Below are 17,966 nucleotides of genomic sequence, written 5' to 3'. Positions count from 1 at the left end.
GAAGCCAGCGCCCATATTAATATTTTTTATAATTTATTTTATACACTACAAATTTGTTTTGCATAAAGATCCAGAACACACACTCCAGTGGCTCACAAGTAATCTTTACATAATTCAATGATCATAGTAACACCATGTGACTGGGCTGAATGAATGCTGGTCATATTAGTTCATCTATTCTCTAAGTGGGGTGGTATCTATTGGGCCAATCCCTTGTACAAACCACACATAACATCGCCCTTCAAAGTGAAAACAGAAATGATCTGCACAAAATCAAAGAGTAGAAATATTTTCCGGTGGATCCCCTCTACCCAGACCCCATATGTAGACATAGAACAACAAGCTGTGTTCCCTCTCGTGCCGCACTCCTCCAACCACCCAAACCCACACAGAAGCAAAGGGAAATAATGAGAGGAAAGTTCCCCCCTAGTTTGGGGCGGAGTTCTCCTTCCCTCCTGTTGGGGGATGGGAGAAGGATGGACTGAAGACAGAGAGACGCTTCGGGGTCACCACTGTTCTCTAGAGCCTTGAAATGAAGGACATCAACTTCAGAAGTTCTTGTTGTCTGTGTAAAGTTCCCCGATAACGAGATCTGGGCTCTCCCGGCTTCTAGCTCTGTAACCCGCTATATCATTATCAGGAAACGCAACTCCGACACCCAAGAAGGGCTGAAGTTGTGTCCTTCATTTCCAGGATCTACTGACCACTCTGCACCCCAACATTTACTGCACTTCATCCATGTCTTTGGGGGCCTCTCATCTCCTTATCAACTGTTTCTTCCATGATGAAGATCAGCCATGGAGTATATCTGAGGTGTATATCAGGGTGTGCTTCTTCCCCACATGAGAGCTGGGATGTCCAGCAACATTCATCTAGAGGACATTTCCCGCACTCAAGGCACTAATACACCTCCAGGGTTGTGTGGGACCCCTGATGTACAGGAAGACAGGACTTCAGTGAGGAACATTTCCCTCACTTAGGACAGGAAAGTGGCTTCTCCCCCGTGTGACATCTCTGATGTCTGGAAAGATGGGACTTCCATGAAAAACATTTCCCACACTCAGGACAGGAATACGGCTTCTCCCCTGTATGAGATCTCTTATGTGCGTGAAGATAGGACTTTGCTGAAAAACATTTCCCACACTCAGGACAGGAATACGGCTTCTCCCCCGTGTGAGATCTCTGATGTGTGTGAAGATAAGACTTGTCTGCAAAAAATTTCTCACACTCAGGACAGGAATACGGCTTCTCCTCCGTGTGAGATCTCTGATGTTTGGAAAGACTGGACTTCTGTGAAAAACATTTCCCACACTCAGGACAGGAATACGGCTTCTCCCCCGTGTGAGATCTCTGATGTGTGTGAAGATAGGACTTGTCTGAAAAACATTTCCCACACTCAGAACAGGAATATGGCTTCTCCCCCGTGTGAGATCTCTGATGTGTGTGAAGATAGGACTTGTCTGAAAAACATTTCCCACACTCAGAACAGGAATACGGCTTCTCCTCCATGTGAGATCTCTGATGTTTGTATAGACAGGACTTGTCTGAAAAACATTTCCCACACTCAGGACAGGAATACGGCTTCTCCCCTGTGTGAGATCTCTGGTGTCTGTAAAGATTGGACTTCCTTAAAAAACATTTCCCGCACTCAGGACAGGAATACGGCTTCTCTCCTGTGTGAGATCTCTGATGTCTGTAAAGACTGGACTTCACTGAAAAACATTTTCCACACTCAGGACAGGAATATTGCTTTTCCCTCCTGTGAGATCTCTGATGTATGTGAAGATTGAACTTTTCTGAAAAACATTTCTCGCACTCAGGACAGGAATACGGCTTCTCCCCTGTGTGAGATCTTTGATGTCTGTAAAGATTGGACATATGTGAAAAACAGTTTCCACACTCAGGACAGGAATACGGCTTCTCCCCCATGTGAGATCTTTTATGCACATTAAGACCATGTTTAGAACGCAAACCTTTCCCGCACTCAGTACAGGAGAAGCTCTTCCCTGTTGGAAGGCCGGCCCGGTCCCGCACAGTCTGAGGTTCCTCAGGATACGAGGAATCCGATGGTCCATCTACACTGGGTGGTGCTGGATGGACATTGGAGGGAGCCGGGTTTTCTCCTGGACTATACTGTGTGATGTCCTCATCTTCTACTTTCCAGTCTGGAGACAAAGTGAGACAATCCTCGGAGGTTTTCCTCATCTCCCGGCCATGGACTAAAATACAAAGACAAAGAGGATTACTAGACAGGAGCTGATTGGTTCCCCCAATCAGGACTCCGCCCACATCAGGCAGCTTGGTCTCTGAGGAGCTTACAATTCCACCCTCAAGGGAACTAGGAAATGGCTCCTCTGATCTCCTACCAGGTCATTTCTTTATTCATGGACCTTAGTCAGAGAGTGAGGAAACAACCAGAACTGTCTTTTATAGGAGGGACAGTGATGAGGGGATTATAGGACGAGGGTCCCCACCCCCTCTATCACTCATCACCATCTTCCCAACACAAGAAGTACTGCACTTCCTTATTTAGTCCATGATTTAGACATGAAGAACAGCGGGGCTGAGCCCCACCAGAGGTCAGAGAGTGAGGATGGGGGGAGAACAACCAAGATGAAGACTGGACTGATCCTGAAGACCACCATCATTGGAGTATTGACTCCTCCCTCATTATCACTTTCTGTTTAAGGGTCCAAAGTTGGAGGATTTTATCACATTATTACCACCATGTAAAAGTCTGTGCTCCAATCACATCATCCGATATAAAATGTCCAACTGGGAGGAAATGGGTGTAATAAGAGAATCCATATTATGTGTATATATAGCAGTGGGGGGAGGGGGGAGAGAAGAAGTCAGGACTATGGAATGTACAACATAGTGTATATAGTGCAGGGGTCAGGAGTATGTAATGTACAACATAGAGTATATAGTGCAGGGGTCAGGAGTATGTAATGTACAACATAGAGTATATAGTGCAGGGGTCAGGAGTATGTAATGCACAACAGAGTATATAGTGCAGGGGTCAGGAGTATGTAATGTACAACACAGAGTATATAGTGCAGGGGTCAGGAGTATGTAATGTACAACAGAGTATATAGTGCAGGGGTCAGGACTATGTAATGTACAACATATAGTATATAGTGCAGGGGTCAGGAGTATGTAATGTATAACATAGAGTATATAGTGCAGGGGTCAGGAGTATGTAATGTACAACATAGAGTATATAGTGCAGGGGTCAGGGGTATGTAATGTACAACATAGAGTATATAGTGCAGGGGTCAGGAGTATGTAATGTACAATATAGAGTATATAGTGCAGGGGTCAGGAGTATGTAATGTACAACATGGAGTATATAGTGCAGGGGTCAGGAGTATGTAATGTACAGCATAGAAAATATAGTGCAGGGGTCAGGAGTATGTAATGTATAATATCAATTATATAGTGTAAAGGTCAGGCCTCATAATATTGGCATTCAGTAATCAATTTTAATCTAAATGTTTACTGGAGATTAGTGGTCCCACACCGCTGCCTCCCATCTCCTGAGACTGCACTCAGTGACTTGGGTCTGAGACACTACAGACATATCCCTCCACCCGGCACAGCCAGCAGATAACAGAGAAGGTCCCCTGGAAGAGTCAGGCACAAGGCAGAAGACCCCAGTCACATGTCCTGGGTGCCTACATTATGCATTGCTTAGATTAAAAAAATCTACATTTTGCTGCCAGCTGAACCCCAGAACCTCCATAAATCCAGTCTAGAGACATAAATTGTGTCTGCAGCACAGAGAAGGAAGATTATCCGAGAGAAATCCAGGAATACAGGACGGGGAACACAGCTCAGGAAAGTGACCAGGGGATTACAGGCTGATATCACCCAGTCCCCGCCCTACTCTGGACCAATCAGTGAGCAGTATGGGTGGAGGAATGGATTTAGTGTTCATGACCCACCTGTGCTGATCTCTGTAGGAGTGTCCTCCTCTATAAATGTCCCCGTTATTCCATCCTCCTCCATAGACTGCTGATCATCCCTCACATACGCCTCTTCTTCTTCTGCTTTACCCTCAAATTCTATATCTATCAGATCTTCAACCTAAACCAACGGAAGAAAAGAAAATATCATCTGTATGACGGAAGCATTAATATTGTTGCATCACATAAAAAATCCACACATGTCTCTAGGAGTCCATGCTCTGGATGCTCTGTCCCACCAACCTTGTAATGGTGAGGGATGGTGTGACCTTCCTGTGTGGAATCCCGGGAATACAGAGGACGGGGACATCTCTCTGGTGGGTTCCTGGTATTAGGTGGCTCCATCATATCCTTGTGTCCTTCTGAAAACTCCTCCATCACTCCATACTCCTCATCCTCCTCTTTATACTCTTCTTTAACATCAATATTATCATCCCCGAGGATTCCACTCTGAAAGATATAATAAAACATTCATTGTAACAAACATGCTGTGTATAAATCACAACTACCAATAATTGTCATCATCTACCTGATGATGGTGAGGGATGATGTGACCTTCCTGTGTGGAATCCCGGGAATACAGAGGACGGGGACATCTCTCTGGTGGGTTCCCATGACTGGATCCATCTGTAGGAAACACACACACTGACTGAATCCATTGTTTCTATGTGTTTATCAGATGATGGGGGATCTAGGTGGATCCTCCGTACTGCTCTCTCCTTTACAATAAAGTCTCCTCTTACCCGGTGATGTGAGGGGCGGCTGATTGTCCATCATGACGTCCTTGTAGAGATCCTTGTGTCCTTCTAAATACTCCCACTCCTCCATGGAGAAATAGACAGTGACACCCTGACACCTTATAGGAACCTGACACACACAATGATACAGTCACCATCCAGACACATCCCTTGTCTGTTACTGGAGAATGTCCCAGAATTCCCGGCACCGCTCACCTCTCCTGTCAGCAGCTCCATCATCTTTTTGGTGACTTCTAGAATCTTCTGCATGTTGTGTCTCTCAGGGTTTAAGGAGTCACATGGAGGCACTGTGATGGTCATATGATCACCTGACTTCAGAAGAGGAAATCTCTGTATTGAGGAACCAATAGGAATATCATGTTAGACTCCCAGAATCCTCCTCACCTCTCCGGTCAGGTCTGTGTTTTATTAATAGAGATGAGAGTGATGTCACGTGACCTCCCAGAATCCTCCTCACCTCTCCGGTCAGGTCTGTGTTTTATTAATAGAGATAAGTGATGTCATGTGACCTCCCAGAGTCCTCCTCACCTCCCCGGTCAGGTCTGTATTTTATTAATAAAGAGTGATGTCATGTGACCTCCCAGAATCCTCCTCACCTCTCCGGTCAGCAGGTAGATGATCTCCAGGGTGAGGTTTAGTATCTTCTCAGTCATGTGACTCCGGTCCTCCTCCATCCTCATTGGTGCCATCATGTGATCTATACAGGTCTCCTTGTAGACGGATAACTTTGGGAAATGAAAGTAAGAATGATTTGGATGGTATTGGTCACACAATAATAGGATGTGGATGTGAGGGGGGAATAGGAGGGTTGCTGGACATGTAAGGACTACTCCCCCCATGGGAACACATTTAGTCAGGACTGTTTAGGGTTTACTAAATCTTCAAGGTCCCGGGACCCTCTTGACCTGCTGCATCAGAAATCCCCTTTTCTCTGTTGGGCTTGTTTGGTCTCTGAACTGGTTTTGATGAGTATTAGATCTGCAGACAAGGAATGATAAATACGATCCTTCCTATGACTAGTTTGCTCTGAGGCAGTGCTGTGAGGTCAATGTCGGATCATCAAGATGTCCAGGAAGGGGAACTTGCTGATTTTTGGCCGGAGTTGCTTGATAATCAGGATAATTGGCAGAACTACGGCTGCAAGGCTCCAATCTCTGGCACCCTGCTGACAGGAGTGATGTCACTGTCACTCTCTTCAGTAAGAGAAGGGATTGGGTAGCAGGAGGATGCTACTGGTGGAGTAGAGAGCTGTGGGGGAGGAGCCTGTTCTCATCCCTTCTATGTGTGGGTAGGAGGAGGACAGCAGGGGGAAGGGTTTGATCTCTTAGTTGCCAAGTATTCTGAAATTTCCAGGACATTGTACAGTGGCAGTGGATTTTTGAGGTTCTGAATTCCAGTACCGGGCACTGCCAGATTCTGTGGTATGGGAAGGTATTGGACTGTCCGCCCATTAAGCATTAATGCTATGCATACAGACCTCCCCAAGGACCAAGTGTCCTTCTTTGTTCTATTTTGTGTCTTGCAATATAATTCTTGACCAGTGAGATGGAGAGGTGAAGACTCCCTACACGTGCTGGCAGGAGATCTTTAAGGAGGTCAGAAAAGTAAGTGAAGGTGGGGTGGGAGGACCATCAGAGACCAAGAGTTCCTATGAGCCCTAAAGCCCCCTCTTACCTCAGAGCCTTGCAGCCTGAATACCCCCTCAGAGGCCCCCACAGTCCTTCAACCCCACTAACCTCTCAGAGTTGTTCAGCCCTATTACTTCCTAACAGACTCCAAAAGTTCTTCAGCTACTCCTCCTCCTCAGAGGTCCCAGAGTCCTTCAGATGCAGGAAACCCTCAGAGGATCCAGAGTTCTTTAGTCCCACTACCTCCTCAGAGACCCCTCAGCTCCTCTACTTCCCTCAGACCCCTCAGTGTTTTCCTCCCTCTGACACCAATGATGGAACATATTCTTCATGGCCGGCTGGGGAATGTTTCCTTCCTCCTGAGCAGCAATGTAAGGGGCTCTATGCTCCATACTCCTGACCCCGGCACTCCATCATTGTGTTGGCTGCATAGTGTAATGATTGCCCATTGGCTGCCTGTGTAGTGTCATCATTGCCCTTTGTAGGCCATGTATGGTCAGGATGGTCCTTGTCTTGTCTATTTATTGTCAGTGCTGTTTGTTTAGAGGACCATATTACTAGAATTTATCTCCACAATGAGGAGAATGTTCCGGCCCCGGAAGTGGGGGAATGTTCTGCCCCTGAAGGGGTTAATCTGGGTTCCCACACTATATATGTGTGTATCATCATCTGCTGGAGATAAAAGACGTCACAGTGACTATGGAGGAAGAGGACAGACATGACTATGGAGGAAGAGGACGGACGTGACTATGGAGGAAGAGGACGGACGTGACTATGGAGGAAGAGGACGGATGTGACTATGCAGGAAGAGAACGGACGTGACTATGGAGGAAGAGAACGGACGTGACTATGGAGGAAGAGGACGGACGTGACTATGCAGGAAGAGGATGGACGTGACTATGGAGGAAGAGGACAGACGTGACTATGGAGGAAGAGAACGGACGTGACTATGGAGGAAGAGGATGGACGTGACTATTGAGGAAGAGGACGGACATGACGGGGGGTTACTGGGTGTAAATTGGAAATAGCATCTTATTACCTCCTCTGCTGCCACTTCTGGTAACGGCTCCTTTCTACTTCAAAACCACTTGGAACTTCCTGCCTGACATCATTTCCTGTCTGTACCTGAAATCACTTCCTGTCTGTCTTCCATAGAGACTTCCTGTCTGGGTAGAAGTGAGATCCCCACCTTGAGGAGCTCAGAGGAACTGCAGCCCCGAGAAACATCTGTAAGGCTCTGTTCACACCTTTGCAGTTTGCTTTTTGCAGTGCTTTTCGCAGTTCATTTTGCGTTTTTTTATGAGTTTTTGATATGTTTGTAAGGGAGAATGTCACCAGCACACCGAGGATCACCAATATGGGGCCAAAAGTTTTAATGAAAGATCACATAGTTACTGCAATGCAATGTTTTGGAGCCTCGCAGGACCCCTTCATCAGGCATGTGACGGAGGAGTCATGCGAGTCTCCAAAACATTGCCTTGCTGTAACTATGTGATCATTTGTTAAAACTTTTGGCCCCATATTGGTGATCCTCGGTGTGCTGGTGACATTCTCCCTCGCTGATTCAGTTTGGTTCCAACCGAACCATTTTTAATGCAGGAACGTGTGCGTTTGGATTGTACACTTGCATGTTGATACGTTTGTGATACCTTTGTGGTGCATTTTGTGTTTTGTTCAGTTTTTTTTTTCCAAAGTCGAATTTTTTTATTTGCTGGGCAGAATAAAAATGCACAAATGCACAACCATGCATTTCAGCAAATTCTCCATTGAACTCTGTTGTAGCAAAAATGCTTCATTTTGCTTTTTAAAAAGTCCCTGACCCTTTCCAAAAACACAGCAGCTCAAAAAAGCTTAGATGTGAATGTGTCCCATAGGAAACCATATTTAATGGACTGGAGTGTGTTTCTGAAAACAAAAAGTACTAAAAAACGCATTGGTGTGAATGGAGCCTGAATAATCACTCCTGTAAAATATCTGCCTTACACGGCTACCAGGGAAACTCAAATATAACAAAAGATAAGGAAGAAAATATAATTCTAGTTCTTATGGAACCAACGCTTTAACAAATATATTTTATTACATATAGAAAATACATTAAAACAGATTCCCTCTGAAATCAATCTTTTTGGTAAAGAAAATGTAAAATTATTCTTTAAAGCAGGGCTTGAAAAAGCCGCTCGCCCGCTCGTCAAATACGAAGGGAAATCCTTGTGTGGCGAGCACAGATGGAGCTCCAAGCCTCATTGTGAAGCCGAGTTCCGGTTTCCGACTTCTTCTTCAACACTGCCATTACACTGGCAGCGCCGCTGAGGGGACAGGTGCAGGAGAGGTCTGCTCTCCTCCACTGAGAGGAGACACCTGCTCTCCACCACCACAGGGGACTTGAGGAGAGGTCCGCTCTCCCCCGCCATGGGGGACACAAGGAGAAGCCCGCTCTGCACTGCCTTGGGGGACACGAGGCCCACTCTCCACCACATTTGGGGACACGAGGCCCACTCTCCACCACGTTTGGAGACACGAGGCCCGCTCTCCACCACCTTGGGGGACATGAGGCCCGCCCTCCACTGCCTTGGGGGCCATGAGGCCCACTCTCCACCGCCTTAAGAGACACGAGGCCCGCTCTCCACCACCTTGGGGGACACGAGGCCTGCTCTACAACACCTTGGGGAACACGAGGCCCACTCTACACTGCCTTGGGGGACACAAGGCCTGCTCTACACCGACTTGGGGGACATGAGGCCTGCTCTACACCACCTTGGGGGACATGAGGCCTGCTCTACACCACCTTGGGGGACGTGAGGCCTGCTCTACACCGCCTTGGGGAACACGAGGCCCGCTCTACACTGCCTTGGGGGACACGAGGCCTGCTCTACACCGACTTGGGGGACATGAGGCCCGCTCTACACCTCCTTGGGGCACGTGAGGCCTGCTCTACACCGCCTTGGGGGACACGAGGAGAGGCCCGCTCTACACTGCGTTGGGGGACACGAGGAGATGCCTGCTCTACACCGACGTGGGGGACACATGAAGGAGAGACCCACCAACACTGCACATCCCTACACCCGCCAGCTTAAGGTAAATTACATTAACTAAATTTACATTTTTTTAAAAGAGACTTTAGTTACTAAAGATGCCAGAGATAAACAAAAAAATACAAAATGTTCACTGCAGGTTTAAAGCTGTAAAACTTGATATTTTGATTGCACCCGATTGCTATTAAGCTATTGCTGTGATGTTTAAATTGACATAATAAAGCTATGTTATAATTGCAGTTTTTTATATTTTGGACTCTTTATTCTAAAGAAAAATGTAATTTTATAAGCTTTAAGGGGGTGTGGTTGGGGGCAGGGCTAGGGGCGGGGTTTGGGGACAGGCCAGAGGTGGGGTTGGAGGCAGACCTGGACAAGGTTGGGTGGGGCAACTGGTGGAGAGTAAGGTTTTTTCCTGGCTAGTAGGTCTAGACTCGAAATTTTAAGCCCTGCTTTAAAGTATAAAAATATATATCAATCCGCTCATAATGAAGATGTTAAACATAAATGACAAGGATGTAATGGTCACAGAGGAATGGTGGTGGAGATCTCTCAAAGTAAGAACACTTCCGTGAATGGTTCTATAAATAAAGAATGAATCCTGGAGGGAATAAAGCTGTAAAGCAATAAATAATATATAAACTGGGCCATCCACTTCATCCATAAAGACATTGTGATTGAAGATCTTCTAGATCACATAGAAGGAGGACTCATCCATGATTTCATACATTTGTTTGGAAGGATAGAACAATCCTCAGAAGGGAACATGTAGGATGACAGGAAAGGCTCCTGACTGGTGAGATCCTCCAAACATAATGATGACATCCATGAACTGGAGCGAGCTCGTTGGGGTGATAAAGCCAATCTGGAAACACTGTGTAGACGTTCTCCAAGAACTCAGCACACTCCAGGTGTGGAGAAAGTCTCCAGGTGGGTTTAGCCTGTCATTTATCATAGATACAAACACACTGTAACCGGGATGGATCACTATGCCATTTGCTCTCTTTTTTAGTCTGCTGGCATAGCTGTGTCCAAATTCGATAGATCTGTACCTATGATCCGCTGTGCTTTATTTCTCCTCCCGAGACCGACACTTCCTATCCTCCATCCTACAGTCATCATACTACACTGCAGTGTGGATGGGAAGAATACTCTCCATGGTGCAATGATAGAAACTGACCAGAATTCCTGGACACCAAAACACCAATCATATGAATGTGGAACTCTTTGGCGTAATCCTCTTTGGACATAGTGCAAAAAGTTCTGCAATGCCTTCTCTTCTCACCTTGGAACTCCTATCTGAAGATATCCACCTGTAAACTTGTACACAAAGGGCATTTACTCTGTCAAAGATCTGCTGAACAACACTTACATAAGAACGTTTCAGGATCCCAGCCTCACTTATTTTCAGGACCAGAAAGACTTCTACAAATTCCTCAGAATTAGACATATGCTACCTCACCTGCACTGGTGTGAGAACACTCAGCCCATGGGCCTCATAACACTCTTCAACAGCTCTACACCTTCCAGCTCCCATCTCTCTACCTTCTACCACCTACTCCAAAAACAAACTCATACAACCAAACTCCCAACGATGGGATTCTGGAACTCTAATTCTCTATCTTTTGGAAAAAAAAAACAATATTTTCTCATTTCTGTTATAAAAAATATCCAATTAAGTCAAATTTCATCATAAATTTAGGTCAAAATGTATTTTGCTATAAGTATTTGGTAAAAAAAAATCCAAATAACTGCATATTAATTGGTTTGTGTGAAAGTTATAGAACTACAAACTATGGGATAGATAATGGAATTTACACAGCTTAAACTTTCTGACTGCTCATCACATTTCTTGAGGTGCTAAAATACCAGGATAGTACAAACACCCCCAATGAGCCCTTTTCGGAAAGAAGACACCCTAAGCTATCTGCTGAGAGGCATGTTGAGTCCATGGAAGATTTTTTTTTTTCCTTTTTTTTTTCTCTTACACAAAATTGTCACTTAAGTGACATATTGCTCACACAAGCCATGGGTATATGTGGAATTACACCCCAAAATACATTCTGCTACTTCTCCTGAGTATGGGGATACCACATGTGAGAGACTTTTTGGGAGCCTAGCCACATACAGGAGTCTGAAATCCAATGGCCACTTTGAAAGCCTGAAAGTGCATGACTTCCTCATTTCACTTTCTCACTACTTATCACAATTTCGGAGGCCCTGAAATACCATGACAGCACCAACCCCCCCATCACAGGTCTGATAGATAGGTCTAAACCCATATCTGGCCAACTTGCTGGGGAGAATTGTTTGAATGCAAGGTGGCCAGAAAAATGAATGAGGGACTCATCAACGTTGATTTTTTTGCTGGGGAGTATAGACATCTGCACATTTTTGGTTAAGTTGATTTACGAGGGGCATAAATCGAATTATATTCTCATATCTACAGTTGCAAGAAAAAGTATGTGAACCCCTTGGGATTACGTGGAGTTTTGCATGAATTGGGCATAAAATGTGCTCTGACAGTCATCTAAGTCACAACAATAGAAGAACACAGTCTGCTGAACATAATACTACACAAACATTAGAGGTTGCCATGGTTTAATTGCACATAACATGTAAACATTCACAGTGCAGGGAGGAAAAAGTATGTGAGGCCCTAGCTTAATGACTTCTCCCAGAGCTAATTGGAGCCAGGAGTGAGCCAACCTTGACTCCAATCAGTGTGATGATATTGGATGTGTTGCTGACAGCTGTCCTGCCCTTAAAAAACACACCCCTGTTTTGGGTTTACTGGTTTCAAGAAGCACTGTCTGATGTGAACCATGCCTCGCAGAAAAGAGCTCTCAGAAGACCTACGATCAAGAATTGTTGACTTGCATGAAGCTGGAAAGTGTTACAAGTTTCTCCAAAAGCCTTGATGTTCATGTGTCCACGGTAAGACAGACTGTCTACAAATGGAGAAAGTTTAGCACTGTTGCTACTCTCCCTAGGCGTGGTCGTCCTGTAAAAATGACTGCAAGAGCACAGCGCAGAATGCTGCATGAGGTAAAGAAGAATCCCAGAGTGTCAGCTAAAGACCTACAGAAATCTCTGGCACATGCTAACATTTTTGTTGACACATCTACAATAAGGAAAACATGAAACAAGAATGGAGTACATGGGAGGACACCACGGAGGAAGCCATTGCTGTCCAAAAAGAAGATTGCAGCATGTTTGAAGTTTGCAAAAGAGCACCTGGATGTTCCACAGCACTACTGGCAAAATATACTGTGGACAGATGAAACCAAGATTGAGTTGTTTGGGAAGAACAGGCAACACTATGTGTGGAGAAAAAAAGGCACAGCACACCAACATCAAAACCTCATCCCCACTGTAAAACATGGCGGAGGGAGCATCATGGTTTGGGGCTGCTTTGCTGCCTCAGGGCCTGGACGGATTGTTGTCATTGATGGGAAAATGAATTCCAGAGTTTATCAAGACATTTTGCAGGAAAACGTACGACCATCTGTCCGCCAACTGAAGCTCCGCAGAGGATGGGTGATGCAACAGGACAATGACCCAAAGCATACAAGTAATTCAACAAAACAATGGCTGCAACAGCACAGAATACGCCTTCTGGAGTGGCCCAGTCAGAGTCCTGACCTCAACCCGATTGAAATGCTGTGGCATGACCTTAAGAGAGCAATTCACACCAGACATCTCAGGAATATTGCTACACTGAAACAGTTTTGTGAAGAGGAGTGGTCCAAAATTACTCCAGATCGTTGTGCAGGTCTAATCTGCAAGTACAGGAAACGTTTGGTTGAGGTTATTGCTGCCAAAGGAGGGTCAACCAGTTCTTAAGTCCAAAGGTTCACATACTTTTTCCTCCCTGCACTGTGAATGTTTACATGTTATGTGCAATTAAACCATGGCAACATCTAATGTTTGTGTAGTATTATGTTCAGCAGACTGTGGTCACCGCGGGAGCATGAACGATATATATATATATATATATATATATATATACACATGATTTTGCACATGGAGTCCACCCTGTGGCAGTATTTCTGCAATAGGGTGAACTTAAAGTGGTTAAGGAAAGCGCACGCTGTATTTTTATTTATTGACATTTTTGCACATTTATATGAGTATGTTTGGTTGTGGGCAGCATTGTTTTAGTTGAATTCACTGTTAAGTTGGTTTATTGATTGTTGATCACCTTTTTTTGTGTTTATAAATATGGACACAGGATGATCTCTGAATTAGTACAGGTGATCAGCAGGTCCAGGTGATCAGCAGGTCCAGGCGATCAGCAGGTCCAGGCCAGAAATCATTGGCCTGGACCTGATAATCGGCTTGTGCTGTACTGAGTGACAGCACAGTCAGGGCGGTGGGCTCACACGTGTACATGTACTGTATGTGATCTGGAGAAGCGGGACTCTTGTATGATTTACGGATGCACGCTGGAATTGTTTTCATGGGTTGGTTACTTCTGAACATTTGTACGAGTTGCACAATGTATCCTACAAAACTTTAATAATAAAAACTTACTGCAAGTGAAAGTTAGTTGGACAAACGTGAAGAGCATTTTCCCCGCCGAGATACATTCTGCCCATCATTTATTTTACACAATGATTTCCTATATCCGTCAGCTCCATCTAGTGGCCTCAATGCAGTATTTTCCTGAAATCCCTCTGTGATATGGGGGTTTGTTAGCTCCTGTGGTAGATGTTTGTGAGTCCACGTCAGTCAAGACTTGCGGTTTATCGGCACGGCAGCCCACTTTTATTAAGAAGGAAAATGAAAGTCTTTACACCATAAGGTTTCCCACGCAGGGGATTGTCCAGCTTTGTCAATACATCAGATAACTGAAAATGCTAGCTCACCTGGCTACACTTCAGCAGCACCCCTGATCTTTACACTGGTCCCCGGACTAGGACTTCTTCAGGATTACTCAGCCTTGGTTACAGCACCTCACTACACAGGTCCACTCCTGGCCTCTACATAGGGTTCCCCAGCCCCCCTCAAGCTTGATCACTCCTCCATTGACTTCTGGACTCCCTCCACCCCCCTGGACTCACAAGCCACTTCAGGTCCCCCAGACTCTTGGAGCTGTCCTGACTTTCCCAGTCCTTGGGCAAGGAATCCCACCTCACCAGCTCTCCTGACAGGGTCCTGTCTCCAAATGGCAGAAGACCTGGCCTATAACGATCCTTCCCACCTATGTATTCACACAGGCTGCAGGCATCTAGCAAAGCCTGGACATGGGACTGAAGGTCTCCCCACCAAGAATCTCTGGAACCTTCAAGCTCCAGGTCCCGACCTGGAACTACCAAATCCATTGAAAACCTAGAACACAGTTTTCTCTGCTCACAAAATACATATTGGAGCTTCTCAAAGAGCAGCCAGGAGGACCCTGTGTCATTGTCACAGTGGCAGGACCTCACACTTCCACACCACCATCAGACCTCCAAGTGTTTGTGAGAGCTTCTGCTAGAACATTGACTCCATTTTTATTCTTCTCCTGCCATCAATGGTGGACCCGGTCACACACTTCATCCAAGTCTTTGGAGACCTCTGATCTACTTATGAACGGTTTCTTCCATGATGAAGATCAGCCATGGAGTATATCTGAGGTGTATATCAGGGTGTGCTTCTTCCCTACATGAGAGCTGGGATGTCCAGCAACATTCATCTAGAAGACATTTCCCACACTCAAGGCACTAATACACCTCCAGGGTTGTGTGGGACCCCTGATGTACAGGAAGGCAGTACTTCAGAGAGGAACATTTCCCTCACTCAGGACAGGAAAGTGTCTTATTCCTCGTGTGAGATCTCTGATGTCTGGAAAGACTAGACTTGTCTGAAAAACATTTCCCACACTCAGGACAGGAATACGGCTTCTCTCCCGTGTGAGATCTCAGATGTGTGGAAAGATGGGACTTCACTAAAAAACATTTCCCACACTCAGAACAGGAATACGGCTTTTCCCCTGTGTGAGATCTTCGATGTGTGTAAAGAGTGGACTTATCTGAAAAACATTTCCCGCACTCAGGACAGGCAAAAGGCTTCTCCCCTGTGTGAGATCTCTGATGTGTGTGAAGGATAGACTTTTCTGAAAAACATTTTCCGCACACAGGACAGGAATACGGCTTCTCCCCTGTGTGAGATCTCTGATGACTGGAAAGATGGTATTTCTCTGAAAAACATTTCCGGCACTCAGGACAGGAATATGGCTTTTCCCCTGTGTGAGATCTCTGATGTTTGTGCAGACTGGACTTCTCTGAAAAACATTTCCCACACCCAGCACAGGAATATGGCTTCTCCCCCGTGTGAGATCTCTGATGTTTCTGCAGACTGAACGTCTGTGAAAAACTTTTTCCGCACTCCAGACAAAAATATGGCTTCTCCCCAGTGTGAGATCTTTGATGTCTGACAAGTTTTGATTTTTCTACAAAACATTTCCCGCACTCAGTACAAGAGTACGGCTTCTCCCCTGTGTGAGATCTTTCATGCACATTAAGTTTGTATTTAGAATGGAAACCCTTCCCACACTCAGTACAGGAGAAGCTCTTCCCTGTTGGAAGGCCGGCTAGGTCCCGCACAGTCTGAGGTTCCTCAGGATACGAGGAATCCGATGGCCCATCTACACTGGGTGGTGCCGGATGGACATTGGAGGGAGCCGGGTTTTCTCCTGGACTATACTGTGTGATGTCCTCATCTTCTACTTTCCAGTCTGGAGACAAAGTGAGACAATCCTCGGAGGTTTTCCTCATCTCCCGGCCATGGACTAAAATACAAAGATAAAGAGGATTACTAGACAGGAGCTGATTGGTTCCCCCAAACCAGGACTCCGCCCACATCAGGCAGCTTGGTCTCTGAGGAGCTTACAATTCCACCCTCAAGGGAACTAGGAAATGGCTCCTCTGATCTCCTACCAGGTCATTTCTTTATTCATGGACCTTAGTCAGAGAGTGAGGAAACAACCAGAACTGTCTTTTATAGGAGGGACAGTGATGAGGGGATTATAGGACGAGGGTCCCCACCCCCTCTATCACTCATCGCCATCTTCCCAACACAAGAAGTACTGCACTTCCTTATTTACTCCATGATTTAGTCATGAAGAACAGCGGGGCTGAGCCCCACCAGAGGTCAGAGAGTGAGGATGGGGGGAGAACAACCAAGATGAAGACTGGACTGATCCTGAAGACCACAATCATTGGGGTATTGACTCCTCCCTCATTATCACTTTCTGTTTAAGGGTCCAAAGTTGGAGGATGTTATCACATTATTATCACCATGTAAAAGTCTGTGCTCCAATCACATCATCTGATATAAAATGTCCAGCTGGTAGGAAATGGAGGGAACAAAAGAGAATCCATATTATGTGTATATATAGCAGTGGGGGGGAGGGGGAGAGCAGAAGTCAGGAGTATGTAATGTACAACATAGAGTATATAGTGCAGGGGTCAGGAGTATGTAATGTACAACATGGAGTATATAGTGCATGGGTCAGGACTATGGAATGTACAACATGGAGTATATAGTGCAGGGGTCAGGAGTATGTAATGTACAACAGAGTATATAGTGCAGGGGTCAGGAGTATGTAATGTACAACACAGAGTATATAGTGCAGGGGTCAGGAGTATGTAATGTACAACATAGAATATATAGTACAGGGGTCAGGAGTATGTAATGTACAACATAGAGTATATAGTGCAGGGGTCAGGAGTATGTAATGTACAACATAGAGTATATAGTGCAGAGGTCAGGAGTATGTAATGTACAACATAGAGTATATAGTGCAGGGGTCAGGAGTATGTAATGTACAAGTTATATAGTATAAGGGTCAGGACTCACAGTAGTATTCTGTAATCAGTGGAAGCTAAAATGTTTACTGTAGACAACATGTAGAGGTGAGCTGGGATTAAACCATCATGAAACAGGTTAGATTGGAGGTGAGCAAATCCTTGGACAGAGGGGTGACATTGAACGTGGTATAATTGGATAGAGGGGTGGTAGTGGTATACTTGGACAGAGGGGTGGCGGTGGATGTGGTATACTTGGACAGAGGGGTGGAGGTGGACGTGGAATACTTGGACAGAGGGGTGGCGGTGGACGTGGTATACTTGGACAGAGGGATGGCGGTGGACGTGGTATACTTGGACAGAGGGGGGGTGGTGGACGTGGTATACTTGGACAGAGGGGTGGACGTGGTAAACTTGGACAGAGGGGTGGCGGTGGACGTGGTATACTTGGACAGAGGGGTGGCGGTGGACGTGGTATACTTGGACAGAGGGGTGGCGGTGGATGTGATATACTTGGACAGAGGGGTGGCGGTGGACGTGGTATACTTGGACAGAGGGGTGGCGGTGGACGTGGTATACTTGGACAGAGGGGTGGCGGTGGACGTGGTATACTTGGACACAGTTCCCCACACACGGCTAATGTGTAAGGTAAAGTCTATGGGTTGGAAAAATCTGAATGTTAAATGAATAGAAAACTGGATAAAAGATCGTATTCAGAGAGTAGTGGTTAATGATTCATAATCTGAATGGTCTGGGGGTGTCAGTGGTGTACCCCAGGGTTCAGTGTTAT

General features: G+C 45.7%; 1 protein-coding gene across 1 annotated transcript in view; it reads right to left on the bottom strand.

Moving 5' to 3' along the window:
• Nucleotides 1-298: 298 nt before the first annotated feature.
• Nucleotides 299-17,966, bottom strand: part of LOC149438160 (uncharacterized) — a 39,068-nt gene continuing 21,400 nt past the window's right edge. Inside the window, exons 6-8 of the mRNA XM_089660178.1 lie at nt 15,168-16,246; nt 14,450-14,717; nt 299-1,983 (exon numbers count right to left, since the gene is read on the bottom strand). Coding sequence (XP_089516304.1) covers nt 973-1,983; nt 14,450-14,717; nt 15,168-16,246 — 2,358 coding nt within the window. The 3' untranslated portion in view covers nt 299-972. The remainder of the gene's footprint in view (nt 1,984-14,449; nt 14,718-15,167; nt 16,247-17,966) is intronic.

The sequence above is a fragment of the Staurois parvus genome, unplaced genomic scaffold (genome assembly GCF_062004578.1).
Source record: "Staurois parvus isolate SC_StPar_1 unplaced genomic scaffold, SC_StPar_1.0 ptg001208l, whole genome shotgun sequence".
Taxonomy (NCBI): Eukaryota; Metazoa; Chordata; class Amphibia; order Anura; family Ranidae; genus Staurois; species Staurois parvus.
This window is presented reverse-complemented; position numbering and strand designations above follow the sequence as displayed.